The 18,736-nt window shown below is 45.7% G+C and overlaps 1 protein-coding gene across 2 annotated transcripts; it reads left to right on the forward strand.

Moving 5' to 3' along the window:
- Positions 1-6,552: 6,552 nt before the first annotated feature.
- On the forward strand, positions 6,553-17,688 carry LOC137453093 (serine/threonine-protein kinase SBK2-like). 2 transcript variants are annotated; one of them, XM_068162044.1, is made up of 4 exons: positions 6,553-6,621; positions 13,329-13,512; positions 14,249-14,451; positions 14,709-17,688. In XM_068162044.1, exons 2-4 carry the CDS (start codon positions 13,338-13,340, stop codon positions 15,276-15,278), a joined length of 948 nt encoding a protein of 315 aa, XP_068018145.1. In that variant the 5' UTR covers positions 6,553-6,621; positions 13,329-13,337; the 3' UTR covers positions 15,279-17,688. The 2 variants fall into 2 exon arrangements, with proteins under 2 accessions (XP_068018145.1, XP_068018146.1); XM_068162045.1 differs by lacking the exon at positions 6,553-6,621 and having other exon boundaries at positions 13,091-13,512.
- Positions 17,689-18,736: the final 1,048 nt, after the last annotated feature.

Here is an 18,736-nt window from a genome sequence, read left to right on the forward strand (position 1 = left end):
TGCTGGGCATCATTGGCAAGAGTATTTAGAGCTAGCCAGAGGGTACCAACTTAGCACTATATAAAATCACTGTGCATCCTGATCTTAAGCAATTCTAAACTTCAAGAATGACATGGTGGTGTTAGAGGAGGCACAGGGATTGGCAGCTATAGAAATCCAATAGAAGGAACAGCTGTTTCATGAGGAACTACAGATAAGGCAGCAGCTCTTCAGTTTGGAGGCAAGGAAGGCTGCAAGAAGTTATGAATGACAATCATAAAAAGGTGGTTGTGTAAGGTGAATGTAGACCTGTCTTTTACCAAATTCAGCAATGTGGGTTTTCCTCAGTGCATGAAGTGATGTGCTGATCCTGGACCTGCCTGTGTCAACACAGAGAGCAGAAATACAACTGACAGACCAGTTGTGAGGAGGCAACCACTGCTGCAGGGTAGGCGAGGAAGCCCAGACCTACAGAGCTGGTGGCTGTTTATTGACAGGTACGTGAATGTTACAATTCCATTTTCCCACAGCCTGCCTCATCAAGCCCACTGATTTGTCTTCGTATTAACAGGTGCCCTTCTCCCCAGTTGCCTTCCCATCTCTTTCAAAGATGGAACATTTCATTATTTTCTACTCCCATCCTTTTCTCACACTGTTTGGAGGTACAACATCGCTTATCACCTCAGGGCCTCACAGACATGAAAGCCATCTAAACAGTTAATTCTCACTTCCCTTTTTGGGTTTCCACTTTGCAATGTGAAGCTAAGAGCTTCTCTTAGTTACTAAAGAAATGTTGTCTAAAAGACTAGCTCACTGTCCCCTCATCTAATACAATCCCACAGATAGAGGACTTCACAGGTGGCCCTTTAAGAGAAACGAGAAATGTTCCAGGATGCTGCAGCTTAGAGCTGGCATCCACTTCTCTGGAAACCCTCTGTCCTGTGAGTCTCTGTTCCACTCACAAGGCAAACTCCCCTCAGTCTTATGTCCTTGACCCACCTGTAATGTGTCACCCTGGCAAGGAGAAACTGCAGAGGTGACAAGCTAGCCCAGGACAGACAATTGCTTATTTGCCAGCCATTTAAACAGCAGGTAAGCAGGTACAGCAGTCTTTTGGGAAAAGTGGTTGCAGAGTCTGCCTAGAGGGTCCTGTAGTATACTCATGTCACCAGAGCATTTCATTAGTGGAATGAATGAGAACACCTGAACCAGATCAGAGTAAAACACTGTTTAATGTTATACACTGGCTTTGAGATGATCTAGTGGCAAATTCTCTGTGGAAGATATAAGAGCAAGGAATTATCTAGTAAATTCCCCAGATATTCTTGTAGCCTCCAGCCATATGAGACATATGCTGAACTTTGTATTTAATTGTGCTCTGCCTCTGCCACGCCTCCATCCACTTATTTTATGGCACCACATAAACATTTATTACCCACATTCTCCTGAGGCCAGGTGCCCATGGCTGAAGATATGCTGGGTGAGGGAGCCTTGCATTTTATTTTTGGACCTGCCTGTGTCTTGTATTTTGAAGAGACAATGAGCAGTGATTTTTAAAAAATCTCTATTTTTTGTTGTTCAAGATGTTATTATCCCCATTTGTTATAGCTATTACCACGTCACTCTGATGTCATCTTTTCTACAGAGATGGTGGCTAGCTAAAGCAGCCCTGTGATGGGTGCTAGAAGCACAAATCGGCCTTGAGAGGGACCTCCTGGCACCTCAGTGCTGTGATGTCCCCAGCCAGTGCTGGAACCTAGCTGACCAGCGTGCCTCAAATGTTTACTCATGAATGATCCCAGCCCTCCAGCCACCTAGGCCTGCCAGAAAGCAGGCACTCACTTCTGAATCCACCCAGTGGGGGACACCTCTCACCCTCCCTTCCTCCCACTTCTGTGTACAGACCCAGAAGAGGCCCATGCAGGGTTTTGTCATTAGATGAGACACCGATACTGGGGACACTGTCCCAGCAGCAGTGATCCCTATGGTCTGGTTGGTAGAAGATTCTTTGCAGGGTACTGGCTTGCTCCCCTAGGAAGATGAAGCTGTAGAAATGAGGTGAAATAGAACAGGAAGGGTCAATCTTCCTCAGGGTCTGGGACCATCCTTTGTTTCCCAGCCCATTGTTAGGAGTGAGTCCCTGACCCTGTGCTGGGGTGGAAAGGCACTGCCTCAGCATTGCTCTGAGGAGCTGGGATCAGTGCTCACAGATCCCAATGGATTAACACTGCCTCCTGCAACCAGTCTGTACACAATGCAGCCAAGAACAGCGTGAAGAAAGCAGGTTGAAGTGGGACTGGGCAGATTTTTTTTGTAGTAGATATGGTAGTCAGTGGATGAACAGAGGTTTTGGATGTGAGAGGATTTGATGAATCTGAGGAATATGGTTGGGAAGCACCTCTGAGAAGCACGGACAGGTGTCAGCATGAGCGTGTTTTGTTAGCTGGCAGGAGAGGTGGGACATTGTACAGCACTCTCAGGAAGGCAGCCAGCAGATTCCTCAGCAATGGGGTAGCTCTGAATGACCTCAGAGCACAAAAGATCTGTGCAGCTGGTGGACTCCTCTGAGCACCTGCTGGTGCTGAGCAGGGCTTAGGGCCCCAGCTTTCTCTCAAGGAGGCAGCCCCCATCCTGTGGCACACTGCAGATTGGCTTGCTTGCATTTCTGCTGAGGCTGCAGGAGAAGAAAATGTTGGAAGCTCACAGAATTATTAACAGAAGTAGGAAGGCAAATTATTAACAGAAGCAGAATGGCAATGGAGAAAGTCAAAGAACTATTCCCACCCTCGTATCAGGAACAAAGCTGGTTCTGAAAAGGATTGGGCAAAACTGAGTGCTGGAAATGAAGGGATCATAACTCCTCTGAAAATCTACCACTAGTGATGTTATGGCTAAAATGTTTATGGAGAATTTGGATATATACAGATACAGTGAGTATTGCCATAGACAACAATACCAAAGGAGCAGTGCCACTTCAGGTTCTGTTTAAAGAGCTTGATGTTCATACTTCAGCAGCTTGCTTTCACACAATAGCAATGCAGATATGCCTCCATACCACCAGAGAGTGCTCTCTTAGGTTCAAATAGCATAAATTTTAGCATCACCCTAGATACTCTTGGTGGGTCATAGTCCAGAATGGAAACTGAAAGGAGCCTTGTCCAACTGGGTAGTTCTGAAACAGAAGTACAGATCTCTGCACCAACTTTACCTTCAGTGTAAATCACCAGTCGTTAGGCAGTCATTCTCGTAACTCTTCAAAAACGGGTTAAGCCCAACATTTGAGAAACTGAATGTCCTGCTAATGGTGTGTTGGAAAGTCCCCCCGGTGGCTCTTCAGGTGCTTGCAGGAGCCTGGTGGATTTCTTTTTTGAAGGGGCAGTGTTCCAGTTGCAACCAGACATCTGACATCATCTGACTTTTGAGCACTCACTAACAGCATGATCGGAAAGGGAAGGCAAGGCAAGGCAAGGCAAGGGATAAAGAGGTGTGCTAGAGTCCTTCCTGACTAGATTTATTCACTGCAGCTTCTTTAGTCTAGATATTCCTTGTGCAATTGTCATGAACATGACTTTCTGTGCGATGTCTAGCTCTTGGGAGTGCTTCTGTTCCATTATTTTTCTGTGTGCTGCCTATTGTGAGCCAGGCATGCAAGGGACAGGATATTTACCATTCCAAATCAACAATAATTCAGAGAAGGAAAATAATGTTTTCTTCATAAAGTATCATAGGCCACTCCCACAAAGCATAAACATGCATCTGAGAGGAGTCTGTGCAAAGGACAACATTAGACAAGTGGAACAGAAGTGTCATTAATATCTGCTGTTTTCCTCTTTTGTTCACCTCCAATGGTTTTCTACAGAGTTTGCTTGAAGGGTGTGTAGAGATCCACAACCAGCCTTGAGTTTCTGTAAGATTCATCGTGAGTCTGCTTACAGTGCTGAAGGCAAATTGTTCCACATGCTGGAGACAATGCATTCTCAAGTCCACAGCATGGAATGAGCTTTCCAAAAGACAAAGGTAATCTTGGTTACATCATATTTCCAGCTCTGCCAGTGTTGACTTTGACCAATATCTTGGTTGCCAGCAGGACAAAATGTGTGCTGCATGTGTCAGATGGTGTAGGTGTTAGATTACAGAGGTCCTGAAATGCAGAAACGCTTGACTTCAGGCCCTAGGACTTCCAACAGCTGCTCTGACCAATCCTCAGGGAACAGAGAGGAGGGAGTCTCACACCTACATGTGATATTCAGTATGTCACATTTTCTCTGTGTCATGGCAATGCATGACAAGCCCTGAAGATGTAGTGTCAGATGAACTGTACATAGGGAAAAGCCCTCAGCCAGACTGCTGTGTGTTGGTGCACTGCAGGTAAGGCTGTGAAAGGGGTCTTTTATCTGAGCCAAACTACTCAGCAGGTCCAATCCTCAACAGGAATAGAAAACATAGGGAATCTGTTTCTTAAAAAGTTATCTGGAAAATCAGGAAGACTACTGCATTTGTTCCTACATCTGGAAGCAAGTTTGAGTTAGAGATTGGACTGGAGAAGAGAAGGGCAGGGGAACTTTGGTTCCTTTCTTAGGGTTGCCTTGTAACTGTGATCAAGCAAGTCCCCAGGAATGCTTTTCAGCTTGACTTCTGACTTGCATCTCAAGTAGCAACAACAGTCTCAACCATTCTGTGACCCAGAAAAATAGATAATACCGGTGCCATATTCATGGGTTACACTGCACTGTCCATTCCAGTGATGAATTCTTGAATATTGGGTAGGTTTCTCTTACACACTCACACCACTTCCAACTGTAAAGTCCCTGCATGTAGGGAATTTGAAGATAAAAGGCCTTTGCCAATCCCTAGAGTTTCCTGCAAGAATGAGTGTGAAGGAGCAGCCTTGAACAGCACAAGATGGTTGGGACATCAGTACCACAACCACACTCCCCACCTCTTATCTAAAAGCATAGGGACAGCTGACTATGCTGCTACTCTTGCCCTCTGATTTGCATCATCTCCTAGTGGCAGCAGACTGGCTTTTCATAGGTCTGTGATGGTTGTCCAGTGCCTCTCACCTCCCTATGTAGGGCAGAGCACCAAGTCCTTGGTGCAATTTCCCATGCTTCAGAGAGCAGGCAAGAAGGTTCAGTCCTGTGTTGAAGACCTAAGGTATTTAAGGTTATGGAGGCTGCTCTGCTCTCTTCTGTTAGACTTTCATTCATCTTTGTCCTCTCTCAGCCTTCCTATGTCCTCAGAGAGAACACAGAGGCTCATTGAGGCAGCTTAAGCCTGACAGGTCACCTGCGTAGTCCCAGCTCTAAGGACAAGGGAGGTCAGTGCAGTGACACTCCTGTCACTGCTCTATGTATCACTGCTTCAGATACACAAATTGATCTACTTGAGAGGAAACAACTGCTTCAGAGCCAAGATCCAGGATCTGCTTGTTGTCCATTTCTCCAAGATCTGCTTTCCCTTCGACTGTTCTTGGTGCCATGGTGTAATAAAGACATTGAGATCCTAGGGTGTGTCCAGAGAAGAGCAGTGAGGCTGGTGAGGGGTTTGGTGCTCATATTGTACAAGGAACACCTGAGGGAACTGGTGTTGTTTAATTTGGAGAAGAGAAGGTTAATGTGAGATCTTATTGCTCTCTACAGCTGCCTGAAAGGATGTTGGAGTAAGGCCATAGTTGGTCTCTTCGATAGGATAAGAGGAACTGGGCTGAAGTTCTGCCAGGGGAGGTTTAGACTGGACATTAGGAAAAATGTCTTTACTGAAAGAGTGGTGAGGCACTGGAACAGGCTGCTCAGGGAGATGGTGTAGCTGCCATCCCTGGAGGTGATCAAGAGGCTTGTAGATGTGGCACTTCAGGATGTTGTTTAGTGGTCATGGTAGTTGTATGATTCTATGACTTTGGCACAGAACACAGTCAGGGTGGAGGTACAGAAAGTAGGTGTCAGGTCATTGTAGTTACCATTTACAACTTCAGCTTCACCATAATGCTCTGTAGTACTGGTGGGTGTGACAAACCTAGCCCACCAGGCTGCATGAAGGGTTCTTGAATAAATTACGGTTTGTGCCCGGGTCTCCAGTGATCACTGATATAGGCAACCGTGACTTACACACCTTTGGCCTTTTTGGTAGCCTAGAGTAAGTGCTGGCAGTCCACCATCAAGGATGTACTTTTACTCAGTGTGGCCCCAGAGCAAGGACCATGCACAAAACCAGGAAGGTGCTCTGCTCCCTCAGCTGTTAAGAGAGCCTTAGGTGGGCAGAAGAGCTGAAAAGTTTGTGTCTGCTGAAGCGTCCCTGGGGATTATGATTGCATGGCTAAAGCAGAAACCAGAACTGCAGTCTGATCCCTGCCAAACCTCCCCCTCTGTTAACAAGGCAGATGGATAGCCTCCTTCCTCCCCCACTGGTTCCCCCTCTTTTCTCCCCTCCCAAAGGTCACCTTCAGCAGAGAGGCAGTGTGCCCCCAGGACCAGAGATATTGGGAAGGGGCGGAGCGTCACGCTTGGCCTTGTAATGCCTGGCAGCCCTCTCCGGCTGCTTGGCGCAGGCTGAAGCCAGCCCCGGGGGTGCAGCAGCGAGGGAAAAGCAAGAGAGAAGTGAGGCAGCTCCCAGCCGGCCGGCAGTGCTGCCCTGCTGGAGAAGGTGAGAGGCTTAGGACGGGCAGAAGGACAGGGAAGGAGTGTGGGAAGAGAAGTTATAGCCATGGCAGGATGAAAGGCTGGACAGGAATGTGAAAGGGCACCCAGCCCTCACAAATGGGTTTTGGAGACTGTGGCATAGCATGTGGATGCGACATGGAGTGCGCCCATTTTCCACATCTGTGAGCTTGTTAGGTGGCTCTGCCCCAAAAGTTTACTTTGTGTCCAGTTGTGGCTGGTGGGATAGCGCCGTGATACCAACTAGGTGGTTGGGAGCAGGGTGCGATGTGGCTTAGTCCTAGCAAGATTGCTGCTGACTTCTGTGGGACGAGGCTGCTGTGCAGAGGTTGTGGTATACTGCTTGCTGGAGAGAGGCTTATGGGGCTCTCTCCAGGGAAGGCTGGTGGATGTTTCTGCCTGGGAAGAACAATTGGCAGTTCTGGTGAGAGAGCTCGGTTCTCCACAGCGAGATTAAGCACTAGCCTGCTGATCAGTTTTATAAGGAAGATCATACATGTATCTGCAGTAAGGCCAGAAACAATCTGTTCTGATCCCTTGCTTGTATTAAGCATGGTTTGCACTAGAGTGGACCTCATAGTGAAAAAAAAAGCTTATCACTCCAGTTAAAAGTCCCAGAGATGGGCAGATATTCTTCCATACTGTTTGATGAATTTTCAGATTTTTTTTCCCAAAGTCTACACAGCCGTGATCTGAACGTGCCTCGTTTCGGCTTCAGCTGCCGCCGTTTATTATGATGCTTCTCCTTAATGCAGAGAGACCTCTATAGTGAATCTCTAGTACCCACAGAGAGATACAGAGATGGTAGAAACTTTGATTCACTATCCCCGAGAAGCTCCTCTCCTAACTGTCATCCTCAAGGTCCGTTTTCCTTCACGCTGTAGACATTAGCAGTAGCTTGCTGACCCAATACCATAGAAAACATCTAATAATTGGTTCTGTTGACCCATCAGCTAGACTCCAAAGGAGTTCAGGAAATACAGTGTAGAGAAATCAGCCTTTCACATTTTTTAGATTTTGAACATTCAAAAAGAGTTGATTCATAGCAGTGCAAAGCAGAGCACGTGGAAAGAATGCATTTCTAATAAAAACACAAAATCCAGGGGTGCAGGATGGCCTCAGTTCTAACGCAGATGTCGTTAGCAGTTGGCCAGCTCTTCAGAAATACAGTTTTCCTAACTCAGCTGCTTTTCAGAGATTAAGTTTCAGGGTGTCTCAGGACATTCATATGTAGAAACCATGGCAGAAATGAGAATTCACTGTAGGAGGCACATCGTCTCAGAACAGTTCTCATTTTTTGTCGTGATCTGTCTTAATCTGTTTAAAAGCTGAACAGCTATACCTCATGGTTTGTTGTTTGTTTGTTTGTTTGTATATATGTTTCAAATGAAGTTTATTTTCTTAATTTAGCTTCTGGAAAGTGCAATTTTGTCTTCCGCTGCTGATGTTTCCTGTGTCTGATGCTTTTTGGGTGTTCTTTTCGGCTGAGTGAAGGCAAAAGTGGAATCTGCAACATCTGTAGTGCTTTCACTGTTGTTCTCTTAGGCTTGTGTCTGTATCATTAGGATATATATCTGTATCACTGTAGATTATGTCTAGTGCAATTCCCTATCATCCTACGTATCTAGGCCTGCAAAGGAAGAGAAGCTCTACCAGATCTACATTTTGTGAGTTTAGACAGTGCTCACTTTACCTACAAATTAGTATGAAGAACTTAGATTTGTCTAATTAATAAGACATTAATTTTTTCTTCTGTCACTCAGTGTCAAGCTAAACTCCTGACTTCCTTGGTCATTTGAAACATTTTTGTATGTGTGTACATGTGTGCTCTAGTTTTATCAAGCTATGCATTATCTACCCAAACGTATTTTGTGACAGTTGCAAACATCTGGATGATTTCAGTGCTTTTTTCCCAGATCATTGATGAAGCTAAAAGTATTATAGCAGATTTGAGATGTAACAATATTAATTGAGTAGGTTGAGGACACCGATAAAGCACAGTAATGTCTACTATATTGGGCTGATTTTTCAATTAAGTAAAAATATGTGGCTTATTGATGTTGACCAATGTCAGGATGAATGCACAGTGATAGCTTTGAAGGAACTATCAAGGAATGGGATGCTTCTGCAGGCATGAAGCGGAGGATAAGTGTAGGAGGATGAGTCTCTGAATAGGCATTCTCCCAGCATTAAGTGGGGAGGCTGCAGAAAAGAGCTACAAAATGGATCTGAGTGCTGCCCAAAGCAGGGCTTGCTATGAGAACTGGACAATTTTTGAAGAATCCTATCTCATTTTAAGCTAACTGATGTGGGCACTTTAGAAGCACAGTGCTCCAGATGGTTTATGAAGCCTGCATAAAACAGTGGTTAAATACACAGCCTGAACTCTGCTAGTTTTATGCATTCCAAGTAGTTACAAATATGTTCTCACAGGCTGTTGTAGTACCTCTGACCACTGTGCACATAAGCCCTGCAACAGTCAGGAGAACCATCAGGTCAGATTAGGATATCCTATAATTTTTAGGATATGTTTTCTAATTTTTACTTTTTTCCCCTTTTTTTTTTTTCCTTTTTTCTTTCTCTCTCTCTCTCTCTTTTTTAGGGTGATGGTAGTAAAACAGTGCAATAGGTTGCTCAGAGACAGTGTGGAATTTCCATCTGTGGACATATTAACCTTCTTGAGCAGGGGAATTAGATAAGATGATCTCAAGAGGTTTCTTCCTGCCTAAACTCATCTATAGTTCTGTCATCATAGCACCATCTCTGTTATGCAGAGGTGACACTGTCTTTGGCTCTTGACCAGTATGAAGTGTTTTCTGGACCTGATATATTAATAATTTTGATTGAAGAACCAGAGTAACATTACCTAGACTAAGACACTGTACCTCCATAGGCTGGTTATTCCTCAGCTCCTCAGAGAGCATGTCCTGATGGTAGAAGGGATATGAATTTCTTGCTGCTGTAATTAAAGACTCTTTCAGAGAACAGGGGTTTCTCACATATCAACAGCTGGGAACCAAGACCTCTAGCAGGACTGAAGCATGGGAAGGGTAACAGAAGAAAGAACAGTTTTGACAAAGGCTGCTTCTTTCAGTATGGCACAGCAAATGGTGACTGCCTCCTAGCGAAGTCCATGGCAGCCTCCTCCCTGATCAGTGCTTGTCACTCTGTAAAGGGCAAATGGTAAGAGGGTAAGAGAGGTAGGTGCAGAGCACTCGGGCATGCTCTACTCAGTGGTGACCCAAATGTGACCCTATTTATCTTTCTGGTTAATGTCAGAGAATGTCATCTCAGAGAAAGAACTGATGACTTTGGCTATTTCCTGAAATACAAACTGTATCTTGTAATCAATTTCCTCAAGGGTAGTGAAGGCCAAAGCCTGCAAACTGTTCTGCACCTGGGGCTTCCTTCACATGGAGCCCTGATCAGACCCACAGGATTGTCACTGACCCTAAAAAAAGACACTCTAACCATATGTTCTAGCTGATCCTTTTGTCCAAGCTAGCTACTTCAGTTTGTCACTTGGATGCTCTAGTCTGTACCCAGACACTCTGGCCTCCCATGTTAGTGGGCCCACACATGGGATTAACACCTATATTGCAGTTCACTTGAAATGTGGAGTGGAAAGACACATTTTTAGTTTTTTTTTTAGTTATTTTAATTGCAGAAGTTTATGGACTGATGTTTTGACTCTCAAAGCTGGAGCAAGAACCAAGAATATACAGAAAGCACCTCTTTTCATTCACAAAAGTAAATTCTCATATAGTAACTAGGAGGGAATGAATAACTCATATAAAAAATAGATTAATAGATGAATCATGTAATAAATAATGAAATGCAAATGAATAGAGATTTTAAGAGCATATTAAGTGGATATACTCAGAATACTCTAACCTTTGGATTAGATAGCACGAACAGGGGGCCAGCCTACAAGGGAAGGAATTTTATCTAGCTCAAGTTTGAGAAATTGTCTAAAAAGTTTGTGAACCATTTGTTAACGAGAACTTGTATATAACCATGAATTTGATATAAGAGAAACATTGTCTTACACTGGAGATCTTTTGATTCCAGCTCCCCCCCCCCCCAAATGTTAGTTGAATGTGTTCTGCACCAGACAAGAAAACATCTCTCCATTTGCTCCACTCCTTGTTTTGTATGTCTTTGGCCTATCTAATATCAAGGGAGGTCTATGTCTTTCAAAGTTCTATTACAGTTTAAGGGTTTTTTGTCTATATTTCTAGCTAGGACTTTTTAAAAGGGCTTTTTCAGGTTATTGACGCCTAAATGTGACAAAACCAGTTTGGAAATGCAAATACAAAGCGAGTCCATCTGCAGGTTCTGTAATGGCCTTGCTGTATGGAATTTCACAAGCTGTGCCAACTGGACAGGAAAGAGGAGGACATCAAAGCAAAATCTCCAAAATACTTTCCAGACTGACATTCCCTGTGAGTGTCTCTCCACTCTTCCATTCATCCCCTCCCATATACATACTTGTTCATGTTGAACTCCCTACGGACTGTACTAACTTTGGCTGCTCTTGGCAGTGAAGTAGGGCAAATTACTTGGTACTCCTGAATTGGATAAATTGAGCAGTGCAGCCTAGGAGAGAAGTGAAAAGAAAGGAAACTCTCACACAAGTAGTTCTATTCCTCTGTAGAAATCCAACCTTTTTGTAGTTTTCTTAGGTTTAACTAATTCTATTGCTAAATTACTGGATTCTTAAGAAGGACCAGATTTAGCAGCAGTGGGGTCTGGAACCTGAAGGAACTGTAACGAGATCTTGTCACAGATAGAATATTGTAAAACCTAAGGGACAATACTTAACACTTTTTGCTGACATTCATATTCCCCAGATGCTGTCTTTCATTTTAGCAATATGAAATCCTATTTCATCCCCTAAAAAGCATCATGTGAGTCAGAATGTTTCAGAGGAAGAGATCCTGATTGTGTAGGTGCAGAGGCAAGGCACTGTTTTTTTGTTGTAACTCTGTCTCACTGCACATTATAACATATTGAAGAATGCTGCAACCCTCAGGCTCTTCTTGGGTTGCATTCTGGGTTGTATCAGGCAGAGCATTACCAGCAGATTGAGGGAGGTGATCCTTCCTTTCTAGTCAGAACAGTGAAGGCATACCTGGAGTAGTGGATCCAGTTCTGTGCTCCCCAGCAGAAGAGATATACTGTAACAAATCCAGCTAAATCCATGAAGGTGGTTAAAATGTTGAGGCATCTCTCATATAAGGAAAGGCTAGGAGAGTTGGGACTTGTTTAGACTCAAGAAGAGATTACTCAAGGAGGTACATGCATGCATCAATGTGTATGAATACCTTATGGGAAGATGTGAGAAAGTCCCACTGAGAGTCTTCTCAGTGACACTGAGTGACAGGACAAGATGAATCCTGACTTGCTATTTAAGCATAAGAAAAAACATCTTTACTTTAGCAGCAATCCAAAGTGGAACAAGTTGCCCAGATCAGTTGTGGAGTCCCTGTCCTTAGAGATATTAAAAACCAAATTAGACACAGTCCTGAGCAACCTGCTCTACTTAACCTTGCTCTGAGCAGGAGGGTGCACTAGGTGACTTCCAGAGCTGCCTTTTGACCTCAACCATGCTATGACTCTGGTTCTATGGCCTTGTTCCAAAGACAGGAGGGGCTCCCAGGCCAAGTTGCCTGCGTTCAGAGCACAAGGAAGTAATCAGGGGAGAGTATCACCACAGGTGTCTTGAAATGCTGCATGGTAGCTTGCTGGACGAGACTGAAAAAAGCATTGAAATTGGTCTGGAGCAGCTGGTTGGCTCAACATGCCATTAATGTCCAAGCTTCCTTTCTGCCTAACTTTCTTGGCTGCACAGATGAATGACTTTCGGTCAGAAATGTCAGCAAGCATGTGAGGTACTGAGCTCCCTTTGGCTTGCTCAGAGCATCCTGACTTTGGCACTAGCAGAGTCCATTTTTTTTGTCATGGACTAGCTGTGTCTCTGCCTAAGGAATGAGTTTGTCTCTTCTGCTGCCTGAAGGACTTTCTTCAGTAAGCAGTAGGGGTCGATTTCTGTACAGGGAGACACAACCTTGCTGCAGTAGGATAAGGAAAGCAAGAGAATTAGGTCAGTACTGGGTCCAGTCCTGTTCAATATATTCATCAGTGACCTGGATAAAGGGATTGAATGTACCCTCAACAAGTCTGCTAATGACACAAAACTGTGAGGGGCGGCTGACACACCAGAGGGCTGTGCTGTATCCAGCATGACCTAGACAGAGTGGAGGGTTGGGCAGAGAGTAAGTAACTTTATGAAGTTCAAATGGGCAAGTGTAGGGTACTGTACCTAGGAAGGAATAACTGCATACATCAATTAGTACAAGTTGGAGACTGATCTGCTGGAACACAGCTTTATGGAAAAAAACATGGGAGTGCTGGCAGACAACATGATGATAACGAGACAGAAATGTGCCCTTGTGGCCCCTCTCATTCCTTGATTTTGTGGGTCATGATTGATAATCTGGGACTTTGTTAATGGTTTGCTTGTTGCCTAGCAACTTGGAGGATAAAATAATAAGAGACCTGGAAGGCCAAGCTTTAGAATGGACACAGGAGGATGGTCTATGTCTATGAACAAGTTTGTGTGGCATGTATGATCTCATTTTCTCTGTGCCCATTGTGATGTTTCTGACATGGGCTGTGTTGCTTCTACAGCACTCAGCAATGGCTGAGACACCAACAGCAGCAAGGACAGCAGCACCAACCATTTTAGATGAGCTCCTGGAGATCACAGCTCAGAGCCTGGTGCGCACCGAGGTGTCTGAGCACTATGAGGTTGTTCGGGAGCTGGGCAGGGGCAAATATGGCCATGTGATGCTAGTGATACACAGACAGAAAGGTAAGGAATTGACTGCTATGAGCTACTGTGCCTTGCCTCCTCTCCTCTTGCCAGGGTGCTGGGTAGTCTGGTGGCTTTTTGGGACCAGACACCAGGCAGGCATGGTTGGGGGCCCCCAGGAAACTGGCATGACAAAGGGTGTCCACAAGCAGGGACCATCCCATTTCACCCATTCAGGGAGCAGCCTAGAACATTAGGCAAGGTTATGGTGATAAAGCCGGTCCAAGGTCAAGAGGGAAATCAATCCACAAGTCGGGATCTATAGGTTTCATGGCTAGGCACTGGCACGGGTGTGAATGCTGGAAACCAGCACCACTACCACACAGCTTAGGGAGTGAAGCCCCAGGTGTTAACTTAAATGGTGCCCCTGAGTCCACAGACAGAACATGAAGGTGGAAGTCCCAGATGGGGCTTGCCAGGGCCACTCAGGCTTATGAGTGCCCACTGGGTTCTGACACTTCTTTTCCCCATTCATGCCAGTTCAGGTCGATGAACCCACATAGCCTGAATTTTCCTCCCCCTACTCAGTGCTCCTATACATGCACTGACTGGGTGAAAATTCATGCCAGCAGCAGTGCCTGCTCCCAGATCAGGTGTCCACAGGATATATCCATAAAAGTGTTGGGCCAGATACCTCCCTGTGGCTGACAGTGTCTAAACCCATGGCTTCTAAGTGCCCATTCTGCCATGATTTGAGGGACTTTCAGGGAGCCTAACCCACTCTCCCTATCTCCAGGGACTCCTATGGCTCTCAAGCTGCTACCCAAAGCCAGTACCAAGCTGCACGCCTTCCTGTATGAGTATTGTGTGGCGCTCTCCCTTGCCACCCACCCTGCCATCATCAGCATGTTTGGAATTGCCATAGAGTCTAGCCAGTACTATGGCTTCCTCTATGAACCAGCACTGCATAAAGATCTCATCTCTATCATCAAACCTCGGGTGAGTGCTTCTACAAGGGTATGGGAACTGGGACTGTAGCATCTGACCCCATGCAGGCAGGTCAGAGGCAGGGAGATAAAAACTCTGGGCTGTCAGTATCTCATCTCTTGGATCTTCATTGTTGAAGCAGCTTCAGGCTTGCAAGACCAAATAGGCAAAAATCTTCCCCAGTGCAGAGCACTCTGGTGAAACCGCAGCTGGCAGGGCTGCCAAGATGACTCGTGTGTGCTGTACTGTCTGTCTCTCTTCATGTGCAGGATGGGATCCCTGAGCTAGCTGCTAAGCACTGTGCCAAGCAGCTTGTGAGTGCACTGGAGTTCATCCATAGCCGAGGGCTCGTGTACCGTGACGTCAAGCCTGAGAACGTGCTGCTTTTCGATCCTGAGTGTCGATGCATCAAGCTGACTGACTTCGGGCTTACAAGGCCCAGGGGTACCAAGCTGAAGCTGGTGGCTGGAGTACTCCCCTATACTGCCCCTGAGCTGAGCAACACCACTGATGCCCAGGGCCTGCCCATTGATACCAGCTTGGATGCCTGGGCCTTTGGTGTGCTGCTTTTCTGCCTGCTGACTGGCTACTTCCCCTGGGAGCAGAGCCTGCCAGATGACCCTTTCTTTGAGGACTTCATGCTGTGGCAGGAAACTGGCCTGGAGAAGGACCTGCCCCGCCACTGGAAACGTCTGACAGCTGATGCTGCCCTGATGCTACGGGACCTGCTGGCCCTAGATCCCACCAAGCGCAGCCCTGTCAGCGGAGCATTGCGCTATGTTGATTGCCCTTGGCGGCTGGAGGATCGGCATGGTGAGGAGGCCGCAGCGAAGCCCTAGACCCCACTCTCCACAAAGAGAGGGAAAGGAGGTCTCACCTTGCAAGTGTCTTCAGGGTCTGGGGCATCATGGTGGCCCAGGTGCATGGGGTCATGGTGACACAGATACTGACTTCTCTGCTGCACTGTCCCCACCACCATGAAGCCAGGCTCCGTTCCCAGCTGTTGTTCCTCACCCCATGGCTCAGTGTTGCCCAGTCCTATCTCCTTGTGCTTCCTCGGGGCTTGAAAACATCTCCTTTCTCCTGGAAATGGCTGCTTGCATGCAAAGCACCTGCTTGCTTCCTGGCCACTGGGACTCCAGGATGGTTTCTACAGGCTGCAGCATCTTCCTTGTCCTTGAAATAGAGCAAAATAGATACTTTTGTGTTTCTGCATGTGGCTCTTTTACCCTTGTAATAAAATGCCTATGGGGGCCCATTTGCTGTGGGAGAGTAGGGGAGTAACAGAACCTGTGACCACCTTAGGGCAACCTGTATGAGGTAGGGACCACCCCCTAATGCTGCTTGAGCTTCCAGCAGCATTCTTGAAGGGTGGCTTCATATGAGCTGGATGGGGGAGGCTAGGGAGCCCCCAGCATGTGGCTGTGGATAGTAAATAGTGACTGGTGGATGGTGCCAAAAAGGCAGTGGGAGCCATTTAGGTGGGGTGTTGGAGAGAGCCACAAGGATTTGCACATCATAACATACATTGCTATGCATTTCTTTCTGTTTCCTTGTGTTCAAGACCAGGTGACAGATGAGCTTATCCACATAGAGAGTTGTTAGCAGGAGGAGCCTCAGTATTGGTTTGCAGAAGTCTTTCCCTCTAGTTCCCTTCACTCAGGAAAATGACCTTCTGCAAATACCTACAGCCCTACTGAAGCACAATTCACTCTTCTCCCCCTTTGACTGGCTCATGTGCAAGTGGAAAGGTGGACTAACTGCTACAAACATCCACACATATGATTCATCTGAGAAGATAGTAGCACTGGGAGGATGAGAAAGGCTAACAAAGGACCTGTAACCACAGGCTGCATGCTGTTATCTGTACAAATAACCCCAGCAAAATTTCCATAGCGATATCTCAAAGCAGTCCTACATCTTTGCCTTGCTCTCACTCCATGTCTTCCTCCACACTGATTCCTCCTCACAGAGCCAGCTCCTCTGTGTATGAGCCTTCACCACTACCTCTTCCCTGCTGTGTATGTGCTTGCACTACCACTTCTTCCCTCTTTCTGAATGCTTCAGTCCCAAGGAACCATTTTTCAGACTGTTTAACTCCAGCTCAACTACAGCTTTTCCCTTGTACTGCCTTCAGGTCCTAAGAGAATGTCTTTCACACTTTAAATGCCTGTTTACCCTTCTAAAAGATGTTCCACCTCCCAATTCCCATCACCAATTTAACCCTTCCCTGACAACACACCTTCCCTAATCCCACTGTGTCCTTCTAGGTACACATTTTAACCACAGAAAAAGAAAGGACAAAATTAGGGTTTACAAACTCTCTTACTTTGCTACCTCTTTCCAGTTCCCAGGATTGTGCCATTGGTACTCCCTTCCAGCTCTTAGCACAATCCTGTTGTAGGAAACATCCTCAGGTCTGTTTCCACTTTCAGTGACTCTGTAACTTCTTAAAATGAAATACTCCAGCACCATACTTTTTAGCACCCTAGCTTTACTTTTACCTTGGATTCTTGCTTCCATACCCTTTCATATTTCTCCAACCTCCAGATCTCTTCTATTTTTTTTTCCCAGCTTCTTCTCCTCCACTGACATTTCACTTCTATTTTCCCCCCTAACATTCCCTTTCAACTACCTGTCATCTGGTAAACACCTTTCACTCATTTCTCCTTCAGCAACATCACCTCCATACTCCTCTCTTTTCTGCTTCCTACATTGCTTATTGCATGTGTCCTACTTCCAACTCCTCACCCTACCTTATCAACAGGCATCCTGCTCATCTTGTTCAAAATACAGTTTTTTTATATGCACTTCCATCTCTCAGAACCTTTATTGTCCAGGATTGGAGTAAATGCTGCTCAATGCTGGTTCCCTGAGATTTGGCTTTAACTAGTCTTTGATTACTATAAGAATGGCAGAGGAGTGGTAAAGTACCATGTATTTAAAATGGAGAAGCCCTAAAGCCCAGGGATCTGTAAGCCAGGTAGCTGACAACTCTCAGGTGAAAAACAGTGGAAAGTCTCATACAGGTGCTTGCTAACTGAATTAAAACAGGTAATGTGGCTTTGTAGAGTGTGACTGTCAGCATTCTATTTGATAATAAAGTTTTGTTTGATATAGCAAATTCATAGCACTCTAGTACATAATTTTTATGAGGCATCATATAAAGATGTCAATATAAAGAAAGTTACAGCATGCTGTATTGATTAGGATGTATCATGCAAAGTCAATAAAGCATACATTAAGTGAACTGAGAATTTTCAATGGATAGAAGAAATTATTTCCCTCTCCTTCCCCTTTTCCATCCCCTTCCCTTTCCCCATCCCTTTTCTCCTCCGCATATAAATAAGCAATGGGAGGGTATAAAAAGATGCAGCCAGAGTCTTTGCAGTGGTACTGAGGCAATGTGCACACACTGACAATAGGAAATGTCATCTAAACATAAGAAAAATGACTTCACAGTGATGGCAGCCTGTCCATTTGCATGAGGACCAAGGCTGTCTTTGGCAGGAGCCAGTCATGCTGATGAGGATCCAGGATTTAGTGCTGACAGAGGCAGTGAGTAGTGGGGATGATCAGGATTGTTTCTCTGTCTCCTTTATCACAGAGCCTTGATATTTTGGCAGAAGGGATTTTGGCTGCCAGAAAGTTGTACAATATGTAGCTAAGTGATGAAATTGCACTGTGACTGCATCATGGGCATGAGTGGTGGTGCAGACAGGGTTACAATGAAGAAAGCAGAGCAGTAAGCACAGCAGCAAAAGCCCTGCCCTGAGCCAAGTGCCCAGCTTGGACACCTTTCTTGGGGGCTTAATTATAATTGCAAGAGGATTTCTTAAACCAATGAATAAACATATCTCTTGAAGCCTATCCCCAGGGGGTCTGAAAAATATCCCAAGTACCCCTGAAGCAGCTGCTGGGAGAGGCTGAATGGAAGGGAACTGCGTGCAAACATGCTGGCCCTTTGCGCAGGCAGCTGATGACTGCAGGAGGGCTGGCCAGGTGCCCAGCATCGTAAAGGGCAACATTTCAGCTAATGTAGGCACAAGGTGTAGGGGGGATCTGGTATCATCCCCAAAGAGGAATCAGGTGGCTGCAAAGGGGAGGGAAAGATGCATTACTTCACTCCTCTGTGGATGGAATGGAGAGATAAATAAGGTAGTTACAGAGCTCAGTGCACTATCTGAGTGCTGGCTGCAGTGACTGTGGTCCAAGATGCATGGATCCAGGCCCTAGTGCCTACACCATACTGCATGCACAGACCGGGAGCGTGGATCACACGGCTCTTAGTAGGATG

The sequence above is a fragment of the Melanerpes formicivorus genome, unplaced genomic scaffold (assembly GCF_026170545.1).
Source record: "Melanerpes formicivorus ecotype bairdi unplaced genomic scaffold, bMelFor1.0.p_v2 SCAF_61, whole genome shotgun sequence".
Taxonomy (NCBI): Eukaryota; Metazoa; Chordata; class Aves; order Piciformes; family Picidae; genus Melanerpes; species Melanerpes formicivorus.